This window comes from Acomys russatus, chromosome X, assembly GCF_903995435.1.
Source record: "Acomys russatus chromosome X, mAcoRus1.1, whole genome shotgun sequence".
NCBI lineage: Eukaryota > Metazoa > Chordata > Mammalia > Rodentia > Muridae > Acomys > Acomys russatus.
The window spans coordinates 3,607,491-3,632,732 of record NC_067169.1 but is presented as its reverse complement, the minus strand read 5'-3'; the positions used below and the strand labels follow the sequence as shown (position 1 = coordinate 3,632,732).

The following is a 25,242-nucleotide window of genomic DNA, read 5'->3' as shown; positions in this document are numbered from 1 at the left end:
ATGCATATGCCCACAGAAACACATACACATAAATAAAATTAAGCCTTTAAATAAAAGTAGCATATGCTATTCAGCAAAATTAAAACATACATTTTAATGAAATGGACTACTGAGAAATCAATATAATGTAAAATTGGTCACAGGTAAAGTCTTTTTGGGTGATAGGGATTATAGGCACAGGAGGGAAAGCAGAATTCTGCTCATGGTGGTACATAATTAAAATAATAGACTTATGTCAGTAAAAAGAAGAGGGTTAGAGTTAGTGTGTGGTAGATGAGGAATATTCTCCAGTAAACACAGAAGAATTCACAGACCAGAGTACAAGTGCTGAACTTAGTTATTAATTAATTAACTTTTGTACGAAGTAATGAGGCTGGTGGTGGATTAATAATTAGTTGCCTTTCGTTACTTTTTGGGAAGGAATATAATATTCTCGGTGTATCTAGCTATTTTATACAGATACCAAAACACACTTATATAATAAAGAATGAAAAAAAACTACAAAAAACGATTTGCTTCTATCTGGTGTCTGCTGCTCACACTACCAGCAAAGCAGCTTGTGAAAGGTGTGCTGCTAGACTGGCTTTTCCCTAGAGATGCGCCACCTGAAGGGTCTGGGAGAAACTAGGCAGGGGAAACACGGTCTGTGTCTCCCCCTGCTGGTGTAATCAAATACTACAGCTAGGCCCAACAAAATCAGGACAGATGTCTTCTGTTGTTAATGCTCTCAAGAGATGACAGATTAGGTACACAGAAACTTAATGCTTAAACAAATCAAGATTTTTGTTCTCTTGACATATGTAAATTTCCAAAACATGCATTCAAATATACAAATATTAATTCATATTGATAGTCACAGGGTGGAGACTGAGCGGTCTACCTGTGTGAAGTACTTCCCATCCTGTTTCAGAACCTTCATTGACAGGTCGAGAATCAGTCTGAGAAACTCCCATGTGGAATCTGGATGTGGAAAATATTAAGTTTCATAAATATTGTTTGCATGTATCAAATATTCACTCACAGCCATACAAAGAGACACACACACACACACACACACACACACACACTCCGGTATGTTGGTACATGCCCATCATCCTGGCACTTTGGAGGGGGAGGCAAGAAGGTCAGAATCATCTTTGGCTACATAGTAGGGTTGACCCATGTGTACTTACCCTGTAAGACACGAGACTCTAACTGAAAAAAATAAGAATCAAATACAAACATATCTAAAGAAGCATGAGATTGAAAGTTTGTTCATGAACAATAATGTGCAATCATAGAGCTGGTTTGTGCACATACCAACACAAATACCAAGGTCAAAATCAAGTGCACATCTAGTTAGAACAGTTAGAACAGTTATCACACCACCAATAAGGTTTTAATATAGGGGTCTGGAAGTGTAGGCCAGTGGTAGAAAGCTTGTTCATATGCAGAGCCTGGCTTCAGTCCCCAGTACCCCTCTCAGATAAAGAACAAAGACTGGATACAAAGGCAGAGCTCAAAGTCTAAAGGAAAGCTGCTTTAGAGAGGACATAAGCAATATTCCCTGAGAGGCTGAGACACATCCTAGCTGTGGAGAGACAGAATGTTGCAGTCTCCTTTGTTTGTTTTTGTTCTTGTTTTGTTTTGAAACAGAGTTCCTCTGTGTAACCGTTCTGGCTGCCCTGGAACCGGCTCTGTAAACCAGGCTGGCCCTTGAACTCACAGAGATCCACATCTGCCTCTGCCTCTCAAGTGCTGGGATTAAAGGAGTGCGCCACCAACAGAGCCTGCAGCCTCCTTAATAGCCATTCATGGCCTACTTGTGGCAGATCTAACATCCTTGAGAATATTCCATGAGACCCTTTTTCATATGTATTAACACAACACACTAGTCTCAACCAATGCCAAAACTAAGACTGTCTTCAGACAGTTCCCAAATTCTACAGCAGAGTTTGCCCTGATTTGCTGTAGACAAACTAATGTTGCCCCCAATGTATTTAAACAATCATGATTTGTGACTTTCTTTTGTTCTACAACTAGAAAAACATAAGACTGTCATCACACTGGGACATATTACTAACCTGAATCCATGTTCCCCGACAATAGCTTCTCACATTTAGTTCAAGAACAAACTCTTAAACATTCTGAGGTATAAGGTGTGTTTTCTTTCTGTGTGGGGGCGGGGCTTGGTTTTTTGAGACAGGGTTTCTCCTGTGTAGCCTTAGCTGTCCTGGACTCACTTTGTAGACCAGGCTGGCCTCGAACTCACAGCGATCCGCCTGCCTCTGCCTCCCAAGTGTTGGGATTAAAGGCGTGCGCCACCAAGCCCCGCTTTTTCTTTTTCTTTCTTTTTTTAAGATTTATTTATAAGCCAGGCATAGTGGTGCACACCTTTTTTTTTTTTTTAAGGGTTTCTTTTTCTCTCCTTTCTTTTTTGTTTTGTTTTGTTTTGTTTTGTTTTGTTTTGTTTTTCAAGACAGGGTTTCTCTGTTTAACAGTCCTGGCTGTCCTAGACTCACTTTTGTAGACCAGGCTGGCCTCAAACTAACAGAGATCCTCCTGCCTCTGCCTCCCAAGTGCTGGGATTAAAGGCGTGCGCCACCACACCTGGTGTGGAGCAAGAAAGAAATTAAAGCCACACTAAAATCCAGCTACCTTTGCACCATCAGTGCTAGTTCAACTATTTTTTAAAAATAAGAGGAGCTGAGAAGATAGCTTGCAGTGGTTTGAGTACGTATGGCTGCCAGAGACTCATATGTTTGAATTCTTCTCTCACAGGAAGTGGCACTATTAGGAGGAAGTGTTTCACTATGTAGGTGGGTTTTGAGTCTTCTATGCTTATGCTGTGTGGCACACAGCTCCCTTCTGCTGCCTAGGAACCAATATATAGAACTCTAGCTCCTCCAGCACCGTGTCTGCCCACATGCTGCCATGCTTCCCTCCATGATGATAATGGACTAACTCTCTGAAACTGTAAGCCAGCCCCAAGTAAATGTTTCCTTTATAAGACTTGCCTTGGTCATGGTGTCTCTTCACAGCAATAAGACCCAAAACTAATACAGTGCAAACCTGAGAATCTGATTTTGATCACCAGCATCCACATATAAGCTGGGTGTAGTGGCATGTGCCTCTGCAATCCCAGTGATGGGCAAGTATAGAAAGTATTACCTACTTATTTAAACTTCCAGGCTTAGTAAGAAACCCTTTCTCAAAACACTAAAGTGGAGCCGGGAGTAGTGGCACACACCTTTAATCCCAGCACTTGGGAGGCAGAAGCAGGCGGATCTCTGTGAGTTCGAGACCAGTCTGGTCTACAAAGTGAGTCCAGGACAGCCAGGGCTACACAGAGAGACCCTGTCTTGAAAAACAAAACAAAACAAAAAACAAAAAGAAAGAAACAAAGAAAGAAAGAAAAAAACTAAAGTGGAATGTAATTTAAAAAGACATTCAATATTGACCACTGGCCTCTACATATACACATGAATGTGTACAAACAAACAAACACACACACACACACACACACACACACACGCGCGCACACACAAAATGCAAAACAAAATTTACCTTCTTCTGGAGATGTAGAGATCGGGACAGCTGTCAAATCATTAATCACATAATCAAATTCTCTCCCTTCTTTGGCGTACCTCTTCAGTACTGGAATACAGTCTTCTATGAGAACCTTTCAAAGAACAGCATCAGATGCATGAGTCAACACAAATGGGGGTCATAAACACTTATGGGGGAAATGCAAGCTAGGTTTTAAATCCATAGAGCCAGTCATGAACAAAGAGATCTGTATCCCTGTCTATTAATAGCAAAAACTAAGTGTTTAACATGTTTATATCCTATCTCATTTGAGTAATCCATCTACATGTGCTGCTCTCCTCATTTGACTAATGGAGACACAGTGTCATTTAAGAAGGTTTACATAGGTTGCCTATAGACTGTTGATAAGAAAGGAGGACAATCTCAGGTGTGGTAGCACACCCCTTGTTAATTCCAGATCTTTTGGCAGGCTAAGGCAGAAAGAGTGACACCCCACTGGCTTAATGGCAGCCTGGATTTTGAGTTCCTGTTAAGAAGGAAAAGGGAAGACTACAGTAAAAGAAGTTAGGTATGGAGTTTGATAACTTGGAAAAATTTTATTGCCCTACTGTTTTATAAAACTTAATACAGTCCATAAGTTATAATAGGAAAAGACAGAGAAAATATGAACACTCAGCTACATAGAGTTGGAGGCCAGTCTGTGCTTCATGAGATTTTGTCTCAGAAAAAGAAAAAAACCTCAACTGCCTATAATCCACACCTGTGTCCATGGTACAGAACTTGCCTAGCATGTGTGTGAAGGTCAGTGTTTGATACCAGCACCACGGGAAAAGTTCATTTGACATTCTCACAATCAACACAACTGTTTTCTTTACTAAAATCTAAACCATGCACATCATTCTGACCACAGACAGTAAATCACTCCATCTCGTTACAAATGTTCTGCTCTTCTCTTCAACAATCCTTTACAAGCACAGTCATATTAACCATCACCCCATTTCCCAATTCAAAAGAGAATTTTTCTTTATATCTTAGTTTTTATATCTAGGGCCTAAGGTTACTGAAATTCACCTTTCTTTTCTTAAATATATTTTATTAATTTATTCATATTACATCTCAGTGGTTATCCCATCCCTTGTATCCTCCCATTCCTCCCTCCCTCCTATTTTTCCACTATTCCCTCCCCCTATGACTGTTCCTGAGGGAGATTACCTCCCCCTGTATATGCTCATAGGGTATCAAGTCTCTTCTTTGTAACCTGCTATCCTCCCTCTGAGTGCCACCAGGCCTCCCCATCTTCTACGGTTAGCTAGATTTAATTCTCAAGCAGGTAAGTGGCCCAGTATGCCAGCATTGCCTACTAAATCTTTACCCAAGTAAAATGAAATGTATATCAGATCATATGTAGCAGTATGTAGGAATACATACTTAACACAACTTTAAGTTCCTATGACACCTCTCTTATCCATCTACAGTCTGTGTCTGACTTCCTATTTGATTGCAATAAATTAGCAATCAAAAAAAAAAAAGTCTCCCTCCACAATGATTGTTCTCTAAGGTTCTCTTGGCTATTTTTAAACATTCATTTTAATAAAAGCAACTTTGAAAACATCAGTTGGTCTCACTCCCTCGGAGCTCTGATGAGAATTAGAAGGTTAAATGAGAAGCCATGGAAACTGTTCTGCTATTACCATGCACAACATAAACCACACCTCTCCACCTACTCCGTTTCATGTCTTTCAGTAAAATCTTCACATAGCTCACATCAGTCTCATAATACCACCTGCTAAGTATATTTCGAAGCATTTAGCAGATTAATTTGAGTATGAGTTCCTGTCACACACCTCCGAATTTCCTTTCAAAGTGTTCTGCATTCAGCAGAGAAAAAATAATCTTTCCTAAATCACTTAAATCTCTAATCATTGAACCAGTTTCTCAGAAATCCAGTAATTTACCATGATAAATTTCTTGGATTTTTTTTCTAACCATTTTTTATCTCCTACAATTATTTTATTATTTTTATGACTTCCATCTTTCTATCTTACTCTACTAGTGGCTTCAAAAAATTAAGGACAAACTCAGATATATAACATGTATAATTTGGTTCCTACTTCCAGTGAAATGACTTTTTGCCACTTAATTTATTTTTTACCTTATCATTTACTATTAAGTTTCTGATACTTTCTATTATGTTTTGGTGGGTTCCCTCTAATTACAGTATCTTTGTCTATATGTGCATGCATGCAGTGTCAACCAGAGGTCAAACTGAGTTGTGATAGGGTCTCTCACTGTCCTGAGGCACTCCTATTAAGGCTGGATGGACTGGCCTAGAGATCCACCTGTCCCTACTTTCCAATATGCTGAGACTACAACCACATGCCACTATATACCCCACACCCAGCATTTGGTGGTAGGTGCTGGGGATTGAACTCAGGTGTTCATGTTTACACAAGCAAGAACTTTACCAAGTGAGCTGTCTTCCTAGCTCCTATGGACATTATTATTCAGAATGACTGATAACTTAGTCAGGCTAGGTGGTGGTGACACATGCCTTTAATTCCAGCACTTAGGAGGCAGAGGCTGGTGGATCTCTGTGAATTCAAGGCCAGCCTGGCCTACAGAGTGAGTCCAGGACAGCTAGGACTGCACAGAGATACCCTGTCTTGGAAAACAAAACAAAACAAAAAAAGGTTGCTAATTTTAACTTGGTTTGCTTGATAATTTTTGTATGTATATACATAAACAAAATGCATACATATACCTAGATAATCCATCCTTAGTTTTCTTGGCATAGTACCTTTAGTTCAGTATTAAATTCACTGTCATTATAAAACAAATGTTTTTTGTTTGTTTGTTGAAACAAATGTTAAGCTGAGTAATTGTTTAAACATAGGTAAAAACCCTCTGCCTTTCTGAAAGCAACATTTTAAAGGCTTCCTTGCCTTTGGTACAGTGCTCAGGTGGGTCTGTCTTCTCCGAGACAAGACTCTCAAGCTGCTAGAGCTTCAGAACTCTCAGCAACAAAGGAGGGGGAAAAAAACCCAAGCTCCCCCTGGTGGTTGTTCTGAGACATTAAACACTGCCACCCTCAAGAGCCATTGAATAGAAGCAATATGTGACTTATTACCCTAAATTCCTATTGCAGGTGGCTTTAACACTACCTAGTCACATATTCTTTTAATATGTACCCAGTGCACACGAACAACCCTATGAGAAACAATCGTTTACCCTTGCTGCTCACATCTGACCACCTGGCTCATCACCTGTGCCCTGGGAGTCAGATATCCTACTAACACCTAGATTGTACTGCTGCTCTAGATTTGTGCTCCTGATCTTTCCTTAATCTTTTCATGAAATCCATAACAAAATCCAGGCTGACAGGATTCTATACCCCCTGTACCCCACAACCTTGAATAAATTCCCTTTAAACTCTTAAAGGTTCAGATTGTCCCAATATAATAGAAAAGCATCTACTAGTTATGGTGGGAGTATTAAGTACAGCAAGCAAGGGGCCTGGTCCATTATTTGTCAGCCATAGTAACTTTGAATTCAGTATGAAACAGTTCAGCCAACGTTCTGCAGAGCTGAATTCCACCCTCCCTCTCAAAGCTATTCAACAGGATAAGCTAACTGTAAACTTTTGGCCCACAAAACAATCACAACTCAGTGTAAGGTGGATAGAATTCAACAAACTCAAATTTACATGTACATACATTAATTAGGGAACAAAAAAGTGCTAGATAACACACATCCCAAAGTATAGTAGTTATCCAAATTGATTCTATATCTGGAGGTGCACATTTTAGATTCTGTTCAATTAAGTACTTGCTTGGGCATCTTGCTCTAACAAAGCCTCATGTCTATGACAACTAAATATAGGCATCCTTACACATCAGAGTGGCTGTTCAACTTTCAAGCACAGTATAATTTAGGACAGAAACTAACTTTAATCAACTACACCTACCAATTAAAAGTCTGAATTCCCTCTGAAAGACCAAGACTTTAAGACATTATTCAGGGTAGAGACAGAAGGTGGTATAGGCCACATCATTTAAAAAGTACATGGCATCTTTTATACCATGATTAATGTGGGTTTGAAGGATCACTCAGTGGTAGTGTGTGCCTAGTATATAGAACAGCCAAGTTTAATCCTCAATAACAAAATAAAATAACCTGATAGAATCCACACTAGGAGCTTCTTTCCATATCTGTGTGCAGTCTACTCTAAATATGAATAAACATTATACTCACAGAAAGAGATTATCTTCTTAGCCAATTATAGTAAAAGTACAGGTCCAACTGACTACTTATGTGACTCTATTTTCAGTCAACTTAAAAGTGTTTACCAATGCCGGGAGTGGTGGCGCACACCTTTAGCTTAGCACTCTAGAGGCAGAGGCAGGTGGATCTATGTGAGTTTGAAGCCACCCTGGTCAACAAAGTGAGTTCAGGACAGCCAAGGCTACACAGAGAAACCATTAAAAAAAGTACATTACTAAGGAAACATAATTACCTGATAGCAGTCTCCTGTAAGATTGTCTAAGACATCTCCACATGTTCTTCGCATGTATTTCTTACATCCATCAATTACCATTTGGTCAATGTCCAAAACAAGTTAAGGAGAATTTGCATGTACCAAAGAAATCTGAAATAGTAAGTCTTCTCTAAAATATAAAGGTTCATACAAACAAAGTTTTACTGTAGCCAGCTGAGTATCATAAAGTTAAAAAGTGGATGGCATGGTGATTTTATTTTCACACTAAGGACATTCAAGTTAAACTACATTTTTTTTCTCATGAAATGGCTTAGAGAAGCCAATTTGACAACCATTAAGCAGCCGACGGAGCACCCAACACAAATGTCTCTAATCCACAACTACATTACTATCTCTGCTTCTCTACTGGTAGACACATACAAGGCTGCTAGTTATAAATGTTTAAGTAAGGCAACTTAGCACATCTGCCTTGAGTCTGGGGAGACACTCACTGGAGTCTGAAGATAGGGAAGGAAGTAGGGCCATGGAAATCCCCATTTATTTACCTTGTTCTCTCTCATTCTTTCTATCTATCTATCTATCTATCTATCTATCTATCTCATGCTCAATCTCTTTCACTGTTTTAAATTATGTATGTGTGGGTGTGTGCATTCTGTTATGAACTCGCACCATAAGCATGCCTGCTGCCTGAGAGAAGGCCAAAAGAAGGCATCAGATATGCTGGAACTAGAGTTACAGACAGTTGTTTGTCATCAAGTGAGTGCTGGGAACAAACCTAGGTCCTCTATAAAAGCAGCAAGTGCTCTTATCTACTGAGCCATCTTTCCGGTGCCTTATGTTGTTCTCTTCTACAGTAAAGGATATCTCTACCATTGTGACCATCTTTGGTTTCAGTTTGACAATTTCACATAATATGCCTCCATCTCCACCTCCCAGAATCAGTACATCTTTGCCAGTGTAATCTTCTTTACCACTGCCCATGATGGCCCGGGTATATGCCAAGTCACTCTCAGCCAAATCTGGGGAGGAAAAAGAGACTCAGATGATGATTCTACCCAAATATACCTGGTGGAATCAAGCTGGCAATGGATATTTTCCAACTTTTTTTTTTTTTTTTTTTTTTTGGTTTTTCGAGACAGGGTTTCTCTGTGTAGCCTTGGCCATCCTGGACTCACTTTGTAGACCAGGCTGGCCTCGAACTCACAATGATCCGCCTACCTCTGCCTCCCGAGTACTGGGATTAAAGGCGTGCGCCACCACGCCCGGCTATTTTCCAACTTTTAAAAACTGTCCATAATGTATAAGGTTGTTTTTTGGATTAAGAGTTTTCACAAACTTAATGCATCTGACACATAGAACAAAAACAACTAAATTACTTAACTGAAAATAAAATCATGAAAATGTGTTGATGATATTCTGACTAATCAAAATAAGGACATCTTCAAAGATGACATCTGAGAGCCACTTTCAAGATAACATTACAAAACAAAATTGCAGTGGGATTAGGAAAGACTAGCTTACTCATTGGTATTATCAGTGTTCTATGGTGAGTACCTGTGGGCTCCTTTCACTAGTCTGTCTACTTAAGTTGGAATTTTTCCATAATAAAATGCTATTTTTCAACAGGCAACTGTTCTTTCTACTGAAAAACAAACCAACTACCATCAAATAAAAATCTATTTCAAGACCAAGTTTACACAAAAATCCATTCAATCAGCCAGGCAGCGGTGGTGCACTCCTGTAATGCCAGCACTCGGGTGGCAAAGGCAGGTGGATCTCTGTGAGTTCAAGGCCAGCCTGATCTACAAAGCTAATCCAGGACAGCTGGGGCTACACAGAGAAATCCTGTTCCCCCTCCAAAATATCCAGATAACCCATAGATTCATACAATTAAGTGAATCTTGAAAGATAGTAGTGCCAGAGGTAAGCTCAGACAACTCCCAAGACAACGGCATTTGTCAGGAAAGCAGTAGCTGCCAACACACCCCTACCTTGTTAGGAAATTAGGCTAGGAATGGAATACTTACTAACATCCCCACTGAGGATGAGAATATTTCCAAACTGCTTTGAGTGTAGAATTTTAATGTTCTGATAAGGTGAATCTTCATCATATACCACTTCATCTATGTCATACTCAACCAGGCGCCCATCAGCAGTAGGCCAGTATCTGTCGATGGCCCCTCCTCGAACTATGGGTGGCAATCTGGAAAGAGAGAGAGATGAATAAGCCTTGGAGAACAGTACCTTACAAAAGGACCTGAGACGGAGAGTATATAGACTGCCACAATGAACAAGACAGGTGGCTCGGTTTAGTTTAGTTTCTGGCTTGTGGCTCAGAACTGCTTGTAATTAAAGCTTCGTGGAGTTAACTGGATCTCCTCTGCCAGTACCTACACTCACCATACCCACAATTAAAAAGAAGGAAAATGTGGCCATGTGTTTGTTGCAGACAGACTTCTGGTTTTTGTTTTGTTGTTGTTGTTGTTGTTGTTGTTCTGGTTTTTGTGTTGTTGTTGTTGTTATTGTTGCTGCTGCTGCTGCTGCTGCTGCTGCTGCTGTTTTGGTTTTTCAAGACAGGGTTTCTCTGTGTAACAGTTCTGGTTGTCCTGAAATTCACTTTTGTAGACCAGGCTGGCCTTGAACTCACGGAGATCCACCTGCCTCTGCCTCCCAAATGCTGCGATTACAGGCGTGTGCCACCACGCCCGGCAAGACTTGTACTGTTGCTGATGATGTGAAGTGGATGTTACTGAGCCACAATGCTATATGCTGGAGCTCTCTGCAGCTTTCTGTCCCTTTTACCCTTTGACACTACTAAGCAGGTTGTTTTGTGGTTCTCAGAAACTGAGTACTATGCCAACAACAATTTACCAGTGGCAGTGGGATTTAAAAGCTTGTTTGTCTAAAGCAATTATTACTGGAGAAATAAAAAAAAAAATGACAAACTTCTCACTCCCATGCTTTTGTAAATAATCCAGTATTTCTGACAGGGTGAATATACCAGAAACTACCAGCAGAGGACACTAAATGACAAGGGAAAAAAAACACCCAAAATGGGTGTGGTAAATCTAACCCTAAGATAATGAGAACATACTGCACACTCCACAGTGCAGTAGTACTGTGGTGAGTGTCAAGATAAGCCTTTGGAGGCCCATAGAAAACGGCGAGTGAAGCATCAGCGGCTCCTAAGACTCCTCGAACAGTCCTGATCCACTGCACAGTGTTGATCTACTAGGAACTCCTAGCACACTAGTGAAGTCTCAGAATGGATTTAAGGCTAGGGCGGTGACTGCTTCCCCCCTTCTTTATGGAAGTCTCCTAAGGTGACCTTGCCTCCCCCACCACCCTATTTCCTTATAACTACACCAACCTGATTGGTTGCTATTGGTGCTTGACACTAACTAGCATGGGACTGAGTGGCCATTCTTTTTTATTTTTATTTTTCCAGAGGCAGGGTTTCTGTGTGTAGCTTTGGCTGTCATGGACTGGCTTTATAGACCAGGCTGGCCTCGAACTCACAGTGCTCTGCCTGCCTCTGTCTCCCGAGTGCTGGGGTTAAAGGTGTATGCCACCATCGACGGGCTTCAATCTTTTTTGTTGTTGGTTTTTTATTTTTATTTTTTGTTTTGGTTTGGTTTTTCAAGACAGGGTTTCTCTGTGTAGCCTTGGCTGTCCTGGACTCTGAAAAACCAGGCTGGCCTCAAACTCAGAGATCCACCTGTCTCTGCCTCCCTGAGTACTGGGATTACAGGCATGAGCCATTGCACCAGGCTGCTCTTCCTTTAAAGGATTATATACTGCACAATAAAGTTAGGTTTACACCTTTAATCTTGTCTCCTGGAGTCTGATTCCCAGGATTCTGCTTGGGCTCCATCGCCAATCCTCCCTCCCTGCAACCCCCTTTCTTGATCCCCACAGCTGGATACCTAAAAGCAGGGACATCAGGGATCCCCTAATCTTGCAGATGAGTAAACCTCTCTACTCAGGATGGGTAACTCAGATTCTCAGTGCAAAGAGAATCAGTTTAAAATACTAAGGTATTCTATAGAGTGGGCAACTTCTTACTCCAATGCGAAGTGAAGAATTGGAGAGTTGGATAGCAGCCACTAGAGACTTAGGTACCACACTCAATCAGATAGAAAGCTTGGCAGCTACTCTGGCTGTACATTAAAAACACAGGAAACCAGAAGTAAAAGTAAGGACATGTGGGGGTCAGGGCCACTTTTCCCATCAATGTTCTAATAATATGCAAGATAAAACTGCCCAAATCTGCCCATCAATCTGCCCAAAATGTAAGGAAGGATTCTATTGGGCCAAAGATTACCACTCTAAAATTAAGATGGGCAGCCTTTAAACTTCCAGCAACGCAACCCCCAGCCCCACAATTAAGGGAGAAACCCACAAAAAAACAGTATACATAATTCCTATTAATATGCATGAGACCTGCCTTTGCTTGAAATTAGAGGATAATGTGTTTTGTGGTATTATTGATACCAAGGTGGAGAAAACTGCTTGGAAACTTCAACCTGGACCTCCTTTAAAGGAGTTGGCAGTCTGACCCAGTCTTGGCAAATAGTTCGGCCAATCACATGGTGTGAAAATGATGGTTATCAAGGGACAATTACACCTGTAGTGCTAGTAGACCTTCCTAATGAGCTCTGGGTAAGAGATGTCTTCGAAGATATGGATTCAGTCATTACCACAGACAACAAAACCTTTTATGAGGATTGCACTGTACAAGATAATTTACATGTGAGCCATTACCCCCAATTCTAAGGGCCACTGCTCCAACAAAATTCCATTTCCCCCTAAAATTTATATGGAATTCTGATAAGTCTGTGTGGGTAGGTTAGTGGCCAATAGGGGGAGAAAAACACCAGGAATTGCTCTTGATCAAGAACAACTTGACTGATCATATAGAGCTTTCTACCAGTCTTGGAATTCTCCTGCCTTTGTTATAAAAGAAGCCAGACAAATTTAGATTCTTACATGACCTCAGATGTATCAATGCCACCATGCAGGCTATGGGGACTACCCAGCCTGGCCTCCCTCCATAATCTGCAGTCCCTCGTGGGTACTATATTGTCACCATAGATATTGAAGATTGTTTTTTCTCTATTCCTCTACATCCAGAGAACAAAGAAAGATTTGCCTTCTCTGTGCCTGTAATTAATAATAAAACACCTATGAACAGAAGGTATGAAGGTATTGGCACAAGGAATAAAAAATAGTTCCACTAATTGTCAGATGTATGTGTGGGAGGATATTAAAAAGGTGGCCAGTGACTGCTATGTGATCCATTATATGGATGATATTTTGACTGGTCACCCAGCAACAAATCGTACAGCTCAAGCTCCAGGATATCTTTATTGCTTTGAGGGCAGCTGGTCTTCACATTACAGCTGAAAGAGTACAAACTCAATAACCATATTTGTTTTGGGGACACACCGTTATCTTTGATGCTATTAGAGCCCAAACATTACAGTTCTACTTCCCCATACTCCCCACATTGGCTTCCATGCAGATCTTTCTGGCAAACTTGGCATGGATTAGACTTTACCTCCACAGGGCAGCTTCACGTCTTCTTTCTCCTCCTTTATAGTGCTAAAGGGCCAGAGGAGATTTTAAACATTACAGAGGAGGCAAAAAAAGGCCTTACAGGAGGATGTCAGTGCAGGCCTTAATAAAGCCCCTCTGTATCAGTTTGACCCTTTTAGTGAAATTTGGGGGTCTTGTGATGCTCACACAGGGATTTCCTACTGGGGTGGTTTTCCAACCACCCAATAAAATATTATGCTGGGCTCATTTTGGCTTATTCTTCTGCTCCTAATGTTACAACTTTTATAGATAATATTTTAACTCTTGCACTAAAAGTGCTTATAACATTCCTTTTATTGTTGGGTAAAAGGCCAAATACAATTATTCTTCCAATTTCCCAGGATTTACATGCCTAGACAGTTCTCATCCCACTATATTGCTCAGATATTTTTGTTAAATTTCCAGAGTAAAATAACCATTCCTTAAAAATAAAAACCTATTCGTGCTTCCTTTAACACCTGTAGCTCACAGGTGGTATGTATTAGAAAAAACCCATCCCCAATGCTGCCTCAGGCTTTACAGACTCCTCAAAGTAACATTTTGGCTATGTTATTCACTCTTGTCATTCCCACAAACCTAATGTGTTTACTAGTTACTTTTGAGAGATCTGGACAGTTAGGAGCATTGTTGGCCATCTTAGCTCTTTTAAAGGATTGGCAAGATTATATATATTCAATGACAGTCCTTTCTTTATTCAGCATGTACACTCTCATTTGGGGTTCCTTGGGGCAATTACGGAAGGGAAACAGGGAGTTTGACCATCTAGTGATGGCCTTCCTGTCATCCCCAGTACAACAAGCCTGATTGCTCCATTCTAGATTTCACAATTCAGCTCTATCACTCCACAAGCTTTTTCTACAATTTTCCATAAATTCCTGTAAGCATTTAATATGCACGTGTACTACTTGCAGCCCTTTGCTGCTTTCAGGTCCCCTACAACCAGCTGGTGCCAATCCTATAGTTCTTTACCACCACAGCTTGTGGCAAATGGATGTGACCCATGTTCCAGAGTCTGGTCATCTTAAATATGTCCATGTCATTAGTGACACCTTTTTCTCATTCCTCTTTGCTGTGGCTATGGCTAAAGAAAATGCCAAGATGGTGGTTGCTACCATTAAAACTGTCATGTTGGTTATGGGCGTGCCATATTCAATTAAGACTAACAACAGAGCCGGGCAGTGGTGGCGCACGCCTTTAATCCTAGCACTTGGGAGGCAAAGACAGGTGGATCCCTGTGAGTTTGAGGCCATCCTGGTCTACAAAGAGAGTTCAAGGACAACCAAGGTGACACAGAGAAATCCTGTCTCAGAGGAAGGGGGGGGGGGAAGACTGACAATGGACCAGCTTTGCTTTTACAGCCTTTTGCTCTGAATGGAATATAACATATACTTTCGTAATTCCTTCCAATACCCAAGGACAAGGCATAGTGGAAAGAGCCCATGCCTCTCTTAAAAACACACACCTTTAATCCCAGCACTCGGGAGGCAGAGGCAGGCAGACTGCTGTGAGTTCGAAGCCAGCCTGGTCTACAAAGGGAGTCTAGGACCACCAAGACTACATAGAGAAACCCTGTGTCAAAAAACCAAAACAAAACAACAGCAACAACAAAAATTAAAGAGGGACATCAGGCCAGGTGTGGTGGCACACACATTTAATCCCAGAACTCGGGAGGCAGAGGCAGGCGTATCACTGTGAGTTCAAGGCCAGCCTGGTCTACAAAGTGAGTCCAGGACAACCAAGGCTATGCAGGGAAACCCTGTCTCAAAAAAACAAAAAACAAAAAAAAAAGAGTGAGTCAAGAAAACCACAGTATAAATTAATTAAGGCTCTTTTTAACATAAATTTTTTAAACTTTGACAAAAACAGTCTGTTACCCGCCTACACACATTGGGGTGTGTGATGCTTCCCAGGATCATTCCTTTATCATTAGTATACTGCTGGGATCCTATGGACAATAGGTGGAAAGGCCCTGTCCCCCCTCCTCCCTCAACCATGCTACAAGGGTTTGTGTGTGTTTTTCCGGAAGGAACAGACAAGCCAGCTTGGGTTTCTGTTTGCCCCATAAAGCCACACCCCTGCTCTAAGGGACACAATGGAACTGCTCCCGCTGGCTCCACAGAGTCTATCCCTGAGTGAAGGAGAGGATGGCAACCACCAGCCCACAGTCGAGACACCAGGATCAGGAAGAATTCTAACCAGTAACAGTAGTGCCATACAGCTCCAGCACCCATATACAGAAGGTGCCTAGAATACATCCTTCCTTTCCTTCATAAGCTCCATCAGGAGACAGTGGCTATAAATACTACCAGAGTAAATGTAGTTACACTATCTAATCAGGGACATTTCTTCCTGGTTGTAGCTTCCAAACTCGCCAGTTTATTTTTACCCAGCAGTTTGTTTATGCCATGGCAATTATAGCTTTACTTATTATATTTTCCCTGATACAACTGATTTTTATCATGTATGCCTCCAAAATCAGGGCACCAAAGCTCTGCTACTGGAGATTTTTAATCTTGAAATTAAAAGAGAGGGAGAACCTGTGGGGCCCACAGAGAATGGCGAGGGAAGCATCAGCAGCTCCTAAGACTCCTTGAAGGATCCACTGCATAGTGTTGGTCTATTAGAGACTCCTAGAACACTAGTGGATTCGAGGCTAGGGCAGTGACTGCTCCCCTTTCTTTATGGAAGTCTCCTAAGGTGACCTTGCCGCCTCCCCCTCCCCCCACCACATTTCCTTCTAGCTACACCAACCTGACTGATTGCTATTAGTCTTGAGGCTAACATGGGATGGTCTGATTGGCCATCCAATATTTTAAAGGCTTACACACTGCACAATAAAGTTAGATCTGCAGCTTGAGTCTGATTTCGGGAATTCTGTATGGGCTCCGTTGCCACTCATACCCTCACCCCCATTCCTGACCCCTATAGCCATAATATACAGCTATACATATAGTCCAATGATGCTAGAACACACTACCTCTGCCTCACTTCATAGTCTCCTCTCACCTGCATCCAATAGTACAGCCACAACCTGCTGACAAGTTAACAAAACTTTCTTGGAGACACACACACACACAATCTGTAAACTTCTTTCAGAATATTAGGCAGAGCAGATTTTTCTTGTATGAGAGAGAGAGAGAAAAGAAGAAGAAGAGAAGAAGAAAAGAAGAAGAAGAAGAAGAAGAAGAAGAAGAAGAAGAAGAAGAAGAAGAAGAAGAAGAAGAAGAGAAGAAGAGAAGAAAGATAGATAGATAGATTACTCCACAGGTGAAGGTAAGGTAATTTCAGCCATGTTTGATCAATCCCTGGAAGCAATGTAAAAGTAGGAGAGATGCCAGGAGTGGTGGTGCACACCTTTATTCCCAGCACTCAGGAGGCAGAGGCAGGTGGATTGCTGAGCGTTCGAGGCCAGCGTGGTGTAAAAAGTGAGTCTAGGACAGCCAAGGCTACACAGAGAAACCCTGTCTTGAAAAACAACAACAAACAAAAAAAGTATGAAACTAACTCTGCAAAGTTGTCCCTCTAACCTTCACACCTACCTACATACATTCACATGCACATGCTCGCACATACACAAACTAAATAATTAAATAACTTTTAAGAGTTCCCAGCCAGGCATGGTGGTGCACACCTTTAGTCCCAGCACTCGGCAGGCAGAGGCAGATGGATCACTGCCAGTTCGAGGACAGCCTGGTCTACAAAGCAAGGTTAGGACAGCCAAGGCTACAAAGAGAGACCCTGTCTCCATAAAACCAAGAGTTCCCACAAACGCTGTCTTGACTGTCTTGACTGAAAGAAAGTCAAGGATTTCAGGGGAGGAAACCCATCCTAGTTGACAGTCAGCCAGTTCCAAACAGATATAAACAATGTTTGCTTTCAACTGGTTCAACACTGCCTGGGTTAACTTGAAGAGCTCTCTTCTCTAGGCTTTTTTTTTTTTTAAAGCCCGAAAAAGAAATAAAGCAGATCTCTAACAGGATGTGGAAGCCATCAGTTTGATAAAAAGTTTAAGGCAGCATAAAGTTTTACTCCCTGCCGTGGGCTACAAGGAGACCCCATGCAGCCCTACCAATCTTCATTGCTCAAAAATCAAACCTGGATTTGCAACTCAGGTCCATGTGTGTTTTTGACCTCGAGTACACTGTATATATTGTAAGAATGTTCCTCAAATTCAAACTTTAGGTAAGGTTTACTTCCTCATTCCTTTTCACTTGAAAACACAAGATAAGTCTTCATATACATCCCATGGCTTCTTAGCCAAGCTTCATATTTAAGGCAACCTGAACAAGTTGGTTTTGTACAAGTCAGTTTTCTCCTTCTACCACATGGGTCATGGATAGTCAACTCAAACTTGACAGAAAGTGTTTTTACACACTGAGCCAGTTCCTCAGCCCCAGAAATACATTCTATTTACCTGCACCGAAAAGTAGCGTTGATAAAAATCAGAGTGCATTTTAGTGTGGGCCAATTCATTTTCCCAGAGTAGGAACTTGTTTAATTCTGTTTAATTCAGATGGATGCAGATAAGGACAATTGAGAGCAGGAAAAAGAAGTGTCCAGAAAGCAGTATGGATGTGGACATAGCCAAAGACTCCTAAACCGAATGTCAGTGAGACATTTTTAAAAATCTGTGTCCTCAGCCGTCAAACATGGGCAAGTTTCACATGTGGATTGGTTCTTTTCAGTACTCTCAGGCGTCCTATTGCTCTGCCCTACCTAAGTACCTACAGGAAGCTAAATAATTACTTTGTTATCCTACATCTGCCCTGGAGCTTTCCTACGGGCTGATCAAACTCAGCCTGGTGAGTCATTAAGTGCTTAAACAGCCTACCTTTGCCAATAAGGATTTCCTTAGTCTAAAATCTGCTTTGAGACAGAGAAAACAGTACTCTATTCTGATCAGCACATCAGTGATCTGGGTAAATTCCCTCTGTGTCTGTCTTTGCCTGGCTTTCTGCTTTACACAACGCCAGCTTGTTAGAATTACTCAGCATCAACTTTCTGCCTCATTATTGGCAGCCCCCCCACCCCCGTCGCATTTGTTTTTATATATTTTGTCCTGTTTGGGGTGGGGATAAGAGGATGGTTTAGTTAACCGCATACACAGCAACAGGCACTGAGTTTCATCTTCTCCATATCTTCTGTAGACACTAAGTCCAACACTGCCATTCTGATCATTTTACCAATTAAGCAAATATTAAAAAGGCATTCGTGACTAGATGGACTTACCGCTTCACCCGCCCAGTACTGTCTTGACTCAGTTCTTTCATTTTTTCTTCTATTTTGTTCAAAAGCTACAATTAAAAGACATCAGTGGGTTTAAGAGTATAAACTGCACAGTACAACTAAATTACAGAGCAGAGGCATAAGGCTATGTTGACCACAGTGTGACACTTTCTCATCAGCCCTACTGGGACTTCCTGCCCTGGCCCAATTCCACACTCCCACACTAACTCTCCCTCATAGTGCTGCCCGAACCACAGTCTAAATATTCCCAAGAGAATAATTGGGAAGAAAGCTCTAGGGTACTGCAGGTACAAAACTGTATACCAAGTTTCTATATTCCCTCCAATAGGAAACGAAACCATTTTTTCATTCAGGAAGTTAAAAGGAAAGCTGACAGTTAGGTTTCCAAAACCGCTGAAGATTAATTCTTCTGTCAAACTGCCTACATGCAGACAGCCAAGTTTAAATTTTAGCTAACTTGAAAGTCAACATTCATTAAGCTAAGCAAACTTGAAGAACCTTAAATCTAGGGAAATAGAATGTACAACACTTTGAAAGGGGGAAGAAAAAATGAAAACCAACGCTGTCAGTTTCTTGTTTGCCTTGCACATCACTGTCGTAACTCTGAAGGTCCAGCAACACCAGTCCATGTGGATAAATTCTCAAATTGACAAAGCTACAAAAGAAAGTAGTTTTACTGTTAAAAAATATTATGAGGGAACTTCAAAGAGAAAAGAGGCAGCCCCTACGAAGACTAAAACACAGTTCTTTTTTTCCTTCAGTGACAGAGCTTTCTTTTCAATTCCAATTTGGAGGTGAGAGCTTGGACATGGTCACTGGTGGAAGATTTAGAAGGCAGGGCCAAACACTAAGGTTTTGGGTTTTTGTTTTTGTTTTCTCGAGACAGGGTCTCTCTGTGCAGCCTTGGCTGTCCTGGACTCGCTTTGTAGACCTGGCTGGCCTCGAACTCACAGCAATCTGCCTACCTCTGCCTCCCAAGTGCTGGGATTAAAGGTGTGAGCCACCACACCCGGCTAACACTAAGGTTTTTAATACTACTTCTTAGGCCCTGAAATTAATCAAGTCTATGACTGATTCATATTACCTAGGGCTATAAAATAATTCACAGTCTGACTTTGTGCATGTGTATGAGGGCTATGCATAGGCCAGGAGCACCAGTCCACCTCCCAATCACTGAAATTATGAGCACATGCCACTTTGATACATGTGTTCTGAGGGGAAACACAGATCTTCATAAAGCAAACTCTTTACCATGTGGGCCATCTCCTCCGCCCCTTCAGGCAATATGATTTTTAATTTTGGTTTTCCTGAGCATGAGGCTTATCATGGACTGTGGTTGATATACCCAGGGTCTTATTTTGTTTTTTTATTTGTTTGTTTTTGGTTTTTTCGAGATAGGGTTTCTCTCTGTAGCCTTGGCTGCCCTAGACTTGCTTTGTAGACCAGGCTGGTTTCAAACTCAGAGAGATTCGCCTGCATCTGCCTCCCGATAAAGGCGTGCACCACCATGCCTGGCTCTATATACCAAGTGTCACTCCATCAAAAACAAAACAAAACAAAACAAAAAAACTGATTTGACTTCTCCCGGCAGGTATTAATTACAAATAGCTTCTTGGCTAGCTAGGGCTGAGACTTTGTACCCAATTACCATTCTCCCAGGGCTGGAATTTTGTCTGGCTTGAACTTCTGGCACTTGATTTTTAAAGGATCCCCCAGATGGCTTTGTCAAGTTTAGTTAACCAGAAGGAGGGGAAGATGGGGAAGAGCAAACTAGGCTCTCCCAACTAACCCTCAATGTTCTTAAGAGAGCCCAGTCATACTGGCTGGAAGGCTAAGAAGGATGCACATTTTGAAAGAGTTGTTTAAGTAAGAAAAGAAAGAATGTGTAACAGCAAGCTTGTGTGTATGTTTAAACTAAAAACGTATCTTCCACACTGGTCTCTTTTTCTTTTTTTTTCATTTGGCTTCAGGGACTCGCCTGAAGGTATTATTTAGTCCTGAAACTTAGTTCTCCCATCCTCCAACACCACATGCATTCATTTTTAGTTATTTTGCTTTCAGAAGCACACAGAATAATGACTAGGACTTTAAAAAATATATAGGTACTGAGCATGGCATGGTAGTGCACACCTTTAATCTCAGCATTCAGAGGCAGATGAATCTCTATGAGTTCGAGGCCAGCCTGGTATACAGAGTGAGTTCCAGGATAGCCAGGGCTGTTACGCAAAGAAACCCTGTCTCAGGGGGAAAAAGGAAAAGAAAAGGAAAAAAGAAAAAGAAATAGATTTCCAGGTCCAATTGACTTGCACTGGGGTGGTGGGGGGAGATGAATTTTGGGAAAGCACTAAATTCTATGAATTCTAGCCTCTTCAAAAAGATGTCAAAAGGCAAAAAAGCCAAGCATGCAGAAGGCGCTGGGTTCCATCCCTAATAGCACATAAATGAAGCATGTGCCACCATGCTTGTCATCTCAGCACTCATGAATTCAAGGTCATCCTGGGGCTAGTGAATAAGCTAGCCTGGGCTATAATACCTTGTCCAAAAAAAAGAGCTGTGGTGGCACACACCTTTTATGCCAGCACTCATAGGGGAGGGGAGGCAGAGGTAGGTGGATGTCTGTGAGTTCAAAGCCAGCCTGATCTGCAAAGCCAAGGCTACACAGAGAAACCCAGTCTTGAAAAAGAAAAAGAAAGCCTTGGATATCATCCTTAGACCCAATTTTGTTTCTATGTAAAGTCCATGAGATCATCTTACCTGCCATTTTTGTTCGTGTAGGTTGCTAAATAGCCATGGTCCTGCCAGGTGTGCACTGACTCTGTCATCCCCTGCTCCTGAAAAATGGACTGAAGGCCTTTCAGAATGGTCTCACCATCAGCTGGAATGGAAATAGGGGAAGGTAATTAGGAAAAAGAAACGGAGAAGAAAAGCTAAGGGTTGAGATGTAGAGTTCACTAGTATAGATCACTTGCCTCTAACATAGCTTGGGACCTAGGTTCCATCCTCAGTACCATAAAAATTAAAATTAAATAAAAAGTAAAAAGGCTAATGTGACATGATTTGATAACTGAACTTTATAAGAAAGTCTAAATATCCTTCACCCTGTATGGAAAAGCTAAAATGATAACCTTCCTACCCAATAAGATGACCACAAGGTAAAGACACAGGGAAATAAGCATTCAACAAAACTGGAAATTTCCAAAGAATGAGATTCCATTTTATGCTAAATAAATTAATGGGAACACATACTCCTAGCAAGGGGATGCATACAGATTATTGATGAGTCTTGTTAATGTCAGGAATTTTTGTTTTATTGTCTAGATGTTTAGAAAAGGAAAGCTGTTCCAGGGCGGTGGTGGCACACGTCTTTAATCCCAGCACTCTGGTAGCAGAGGCAGGAGGCCAGCATAGTCTACAAAGTAAGTCCAGGACAGCCAAGGCTTCACCGAGAAACCCTGTCTCAAAATAAAAGAAAAAAAAAAAAAAAAAAAAAAGAAAAAAAAAAAAGAAAAAATAAGAAAAAAAGAGCAAAATTCAGTTTATCCTTCTGCAATTATATCTGCAAAGGAGACATTCCCTGATAAGGGTAAATGAAAGATGCAGTCATTTCCTTGGAAAGGTCTTTCCAGATGTAATTCAATTGCACATCACAGATAAGAGCATATAGACTAAGTGGACCTTAAACCCAGTAACAAGTGTCCTTTTAAGAGACAAAGGACAAAGGGAGAAAAAAGGGCTTAGTGACCTGATAGCCAAACTGAAAGAACTGAGGTTACCTCCTAGACAAAGCCTCATACACAGAGAAAGGAAAGGCACAGAATCCGTGCCATAGACCCATCCCAACAAAGCATCTGGGAATACAAGCAGCAGCCCAAATGAATCATTGAATCCTCTTCCTAGCAAAACCATGCCTTTGGCAAACCCATTTGGCAGAAAATAATCCAGCTCGCTTTGCTATTCTGAAACTAGTTTTAGGAAACTAAAACTGAAGGCCTGAATCATATCTCCAGAACTACAGCATCTAAGACAACCCACCTCCCTAAAAAGCCATTTCTGGGGGCTAGAGAGATGGTTAAGTGGTTAAAAGCATGGGACCTGAGTTTGATTCCCAGTACTAGAATGGTAGCTCACAACCATCTGTAACTCAAGTTCCAGATGGAACCTGACTCCTCTGGCCCCAGTGGGCACTGCACGCACCATGGTACACAGACATGCAGTCAAAACCCCCATACACATAAAAAAATATAAAAAGGAAAAAAGTATTTGATTTGCAAAGGTGATCACATGATCTAAACTTGCTGAGTTCAGTTTTTATTTGACACTGTAGCCAGATGGATCAGTCCATTGTGCAGGTGGCTAAGGTAAGCCCAGAGCAAGAAGGAAAATAACACTGCTACCAAGAGAAGCTACCCTAAATGTGAAAGCCACAATGTCATTGCTCACTCTTCCATGGCTAAACCAGATGGTTTTTGTTTTGAGGGTTTATAAAAGAAAAAAAAATCACTCTTGGTAAATGACCTCAAAGCTGTGTTCTTGTTGGCATGCTACAAAAACAAAACAATGGGCCAAGTGGTGGTGGCGCCCACCTTTAATATCAGCACTCGGGAGGCAGAGGCAGGCGGATCACTGTGAGTTAGAGGTCAGCCTGGTCTACAAAGTGAGTCCAGGACAGCCAAGGCTACACAGAGAAACCCTGTCTCAGAAAAAAAAAAATGTTGCAATGGCTGTGCGAGAAAGTTGGCTTATACTATAACCCTTGAATTATTACTAAGACTCTTCCCAAGGCTCCAAAACACAATGACCATTCCCAGGGTAAAATGTGTCCTTTTTCTAATGAACAAGCAATGCCCCCATTTCCAAGCTGCTGCCTGCTTTGTTTACTTGACAATAACTTACAATGAATCCACATATACTACCACTACCAAAAAAGGGGGTGGAGACAGGAATGAAGGAAAGAAAAGGAATAGAGGCCTAAATGTCTGGAGAGAGCTCAGTTGATAAAGTGGTTGCTATACAAGAATGACGGTGATTACTAGAACCCGTTCAAAAATAGAAGTTGGGCATGGTAGAACACACTTTAATCCCAGTGCTGGGGAGATAACGGTAGAGCTAGGCAGATTCCTGGGACTCTCACTAGTCAGCCAGCCTAACCTGAGCCCCAGGCCAGTGAGAGATTCTGGTAAACAGAAAGAAAGAAAGGTAGACAGAAACTGAGAAATGACATTCAATGTAAGGGTGACCTCTGGCCTTCAAGCATATATGTACGGGGGGGGGGGGGGGGGCACGCTAACTGGCATCTCTCCCTCAGGGATCCATTTACCGATCTCTTTTTGAGAACATCCTCCTCTGACTCTGGCTCCAGATGGCTAAAGGCCAAACCTGTCTATGCTGCTGGACTCCGCCTTCTGAGCAACTGTTCACACAGTTCCAATCTGAAATCACAATAAGGCTCATGATACCTCTTCTACTTACATAGGATGAGGCTCTGTAATCTCAAAGTCTAAAAAACAAATTCCTCCAAAATGGGACAGTTTTCAAGCACTGACATTAACACTAACAAGCAGATGTTTCAGCATCTGACCTCAGGTTGACAGGTCAGTCAGACCTCAAATGTACTAAAAATATTTTCTGAAATTATGGTGCTAAACTCAAACTGTGTATAAATTGTATAGAAACACAAATAAGTAAATAGCTATAGGACCACATATAAATGCTGTATTTAAATTTAAACCTGAAGCTGGGTGTAGTGGCATTCGGGAGGCGTGGCCAGCAGACCTCTTGTGAGTTGTTCAAAGCCAGCCTGGTCTACAAAGAGAGTTCTAGGACAGCCAGGGCTATTACAGAGAAACCCTGTCTCAAAAAATAAATAAATAAACCTGCATTCCACAGCAAATATGTAAATATTCAAAAAATTAAAAACACTTACTGTATAATCTGGAGCACTTCTGAACTCAATTATTTCTCATAAGGGATACTTTACCTGTACATTGGCTGCTTAAGATGTCTTCAAAATAGTCTCCTACCAGTTTTTTCCTACAAACCTCCAACACAGCCTGTGCTCCACCCAAAACTCCAGGCTGGGACACATCTCACTTAAAGACCTAACTTCCTCAACCATAAAATAGATCAGCTGCTTTTGCTGCCATAGGGTAAGCAGGAGGTTAGCTGTAAACCTTAGGAAGCCTAAGGAGACAAACTGACTAAAACCCCAAGATGCTGATAAAGCCAGGAAACACGCCATGCAGTGGTGGCACACACCTTTAATCCCATCACTTGGGAGGCAGAGGCAGGTGGATTGCAGTGAGTTCAAGGCCAGCCTGGTCTACAAAGCGAGTCTAGGACAGCCAAGGCTACAAAGGGAAACTGTCTTGAAAAAA

At 41.5% G+C, this 25,242-nt stretch overlaps 1 protein-coding gene across 1 annotated transcript in view; it reads right to left on the bottom strand.

Moving 5' to 3' along the window:
* Window positions 1-25,242, bottom strand: part of Sms (spermine synthase) — a 51,807-nt gene that overhangs the window by 8,667 nt on the left and 17,898 nt on the right. Inside the window, exons 2-9 of the mRNA XM_051141010.1 lie at window positions 21,623-21,743; window positions 19,430-19,523; window positions 18,851-18,915; window positions 10,051-10,226; window positions 8,888-9,042; window positions 8,042-8,131; window positions 3,547-3,661; window positions 881-960 (exon numbers count right to left, since the gene is read on the bottom strand). Of these exons, the coding sequence (XP_050996967.1) occupies window positions 881-960; window positions 3,547-3,661; window positions 8,042-8,131; window positions 8,888-9,042; window positions 10,051-10,226; window positions 18,851-18,915; window positions 19,430-19,523; window positions 21,623-21,743 (896 nt within the window). The remainder of the gene's footprint in view (window positions 1-880; window positions 961-3,546; window positions 3,662-8,041; window positions 8,132-8,887; window positions 9,043-10,050; window positions 10,227-18,850; window positions 18,916-19,429; window positions 19,524-21,622; window positions 21,744-25,242) is intronic.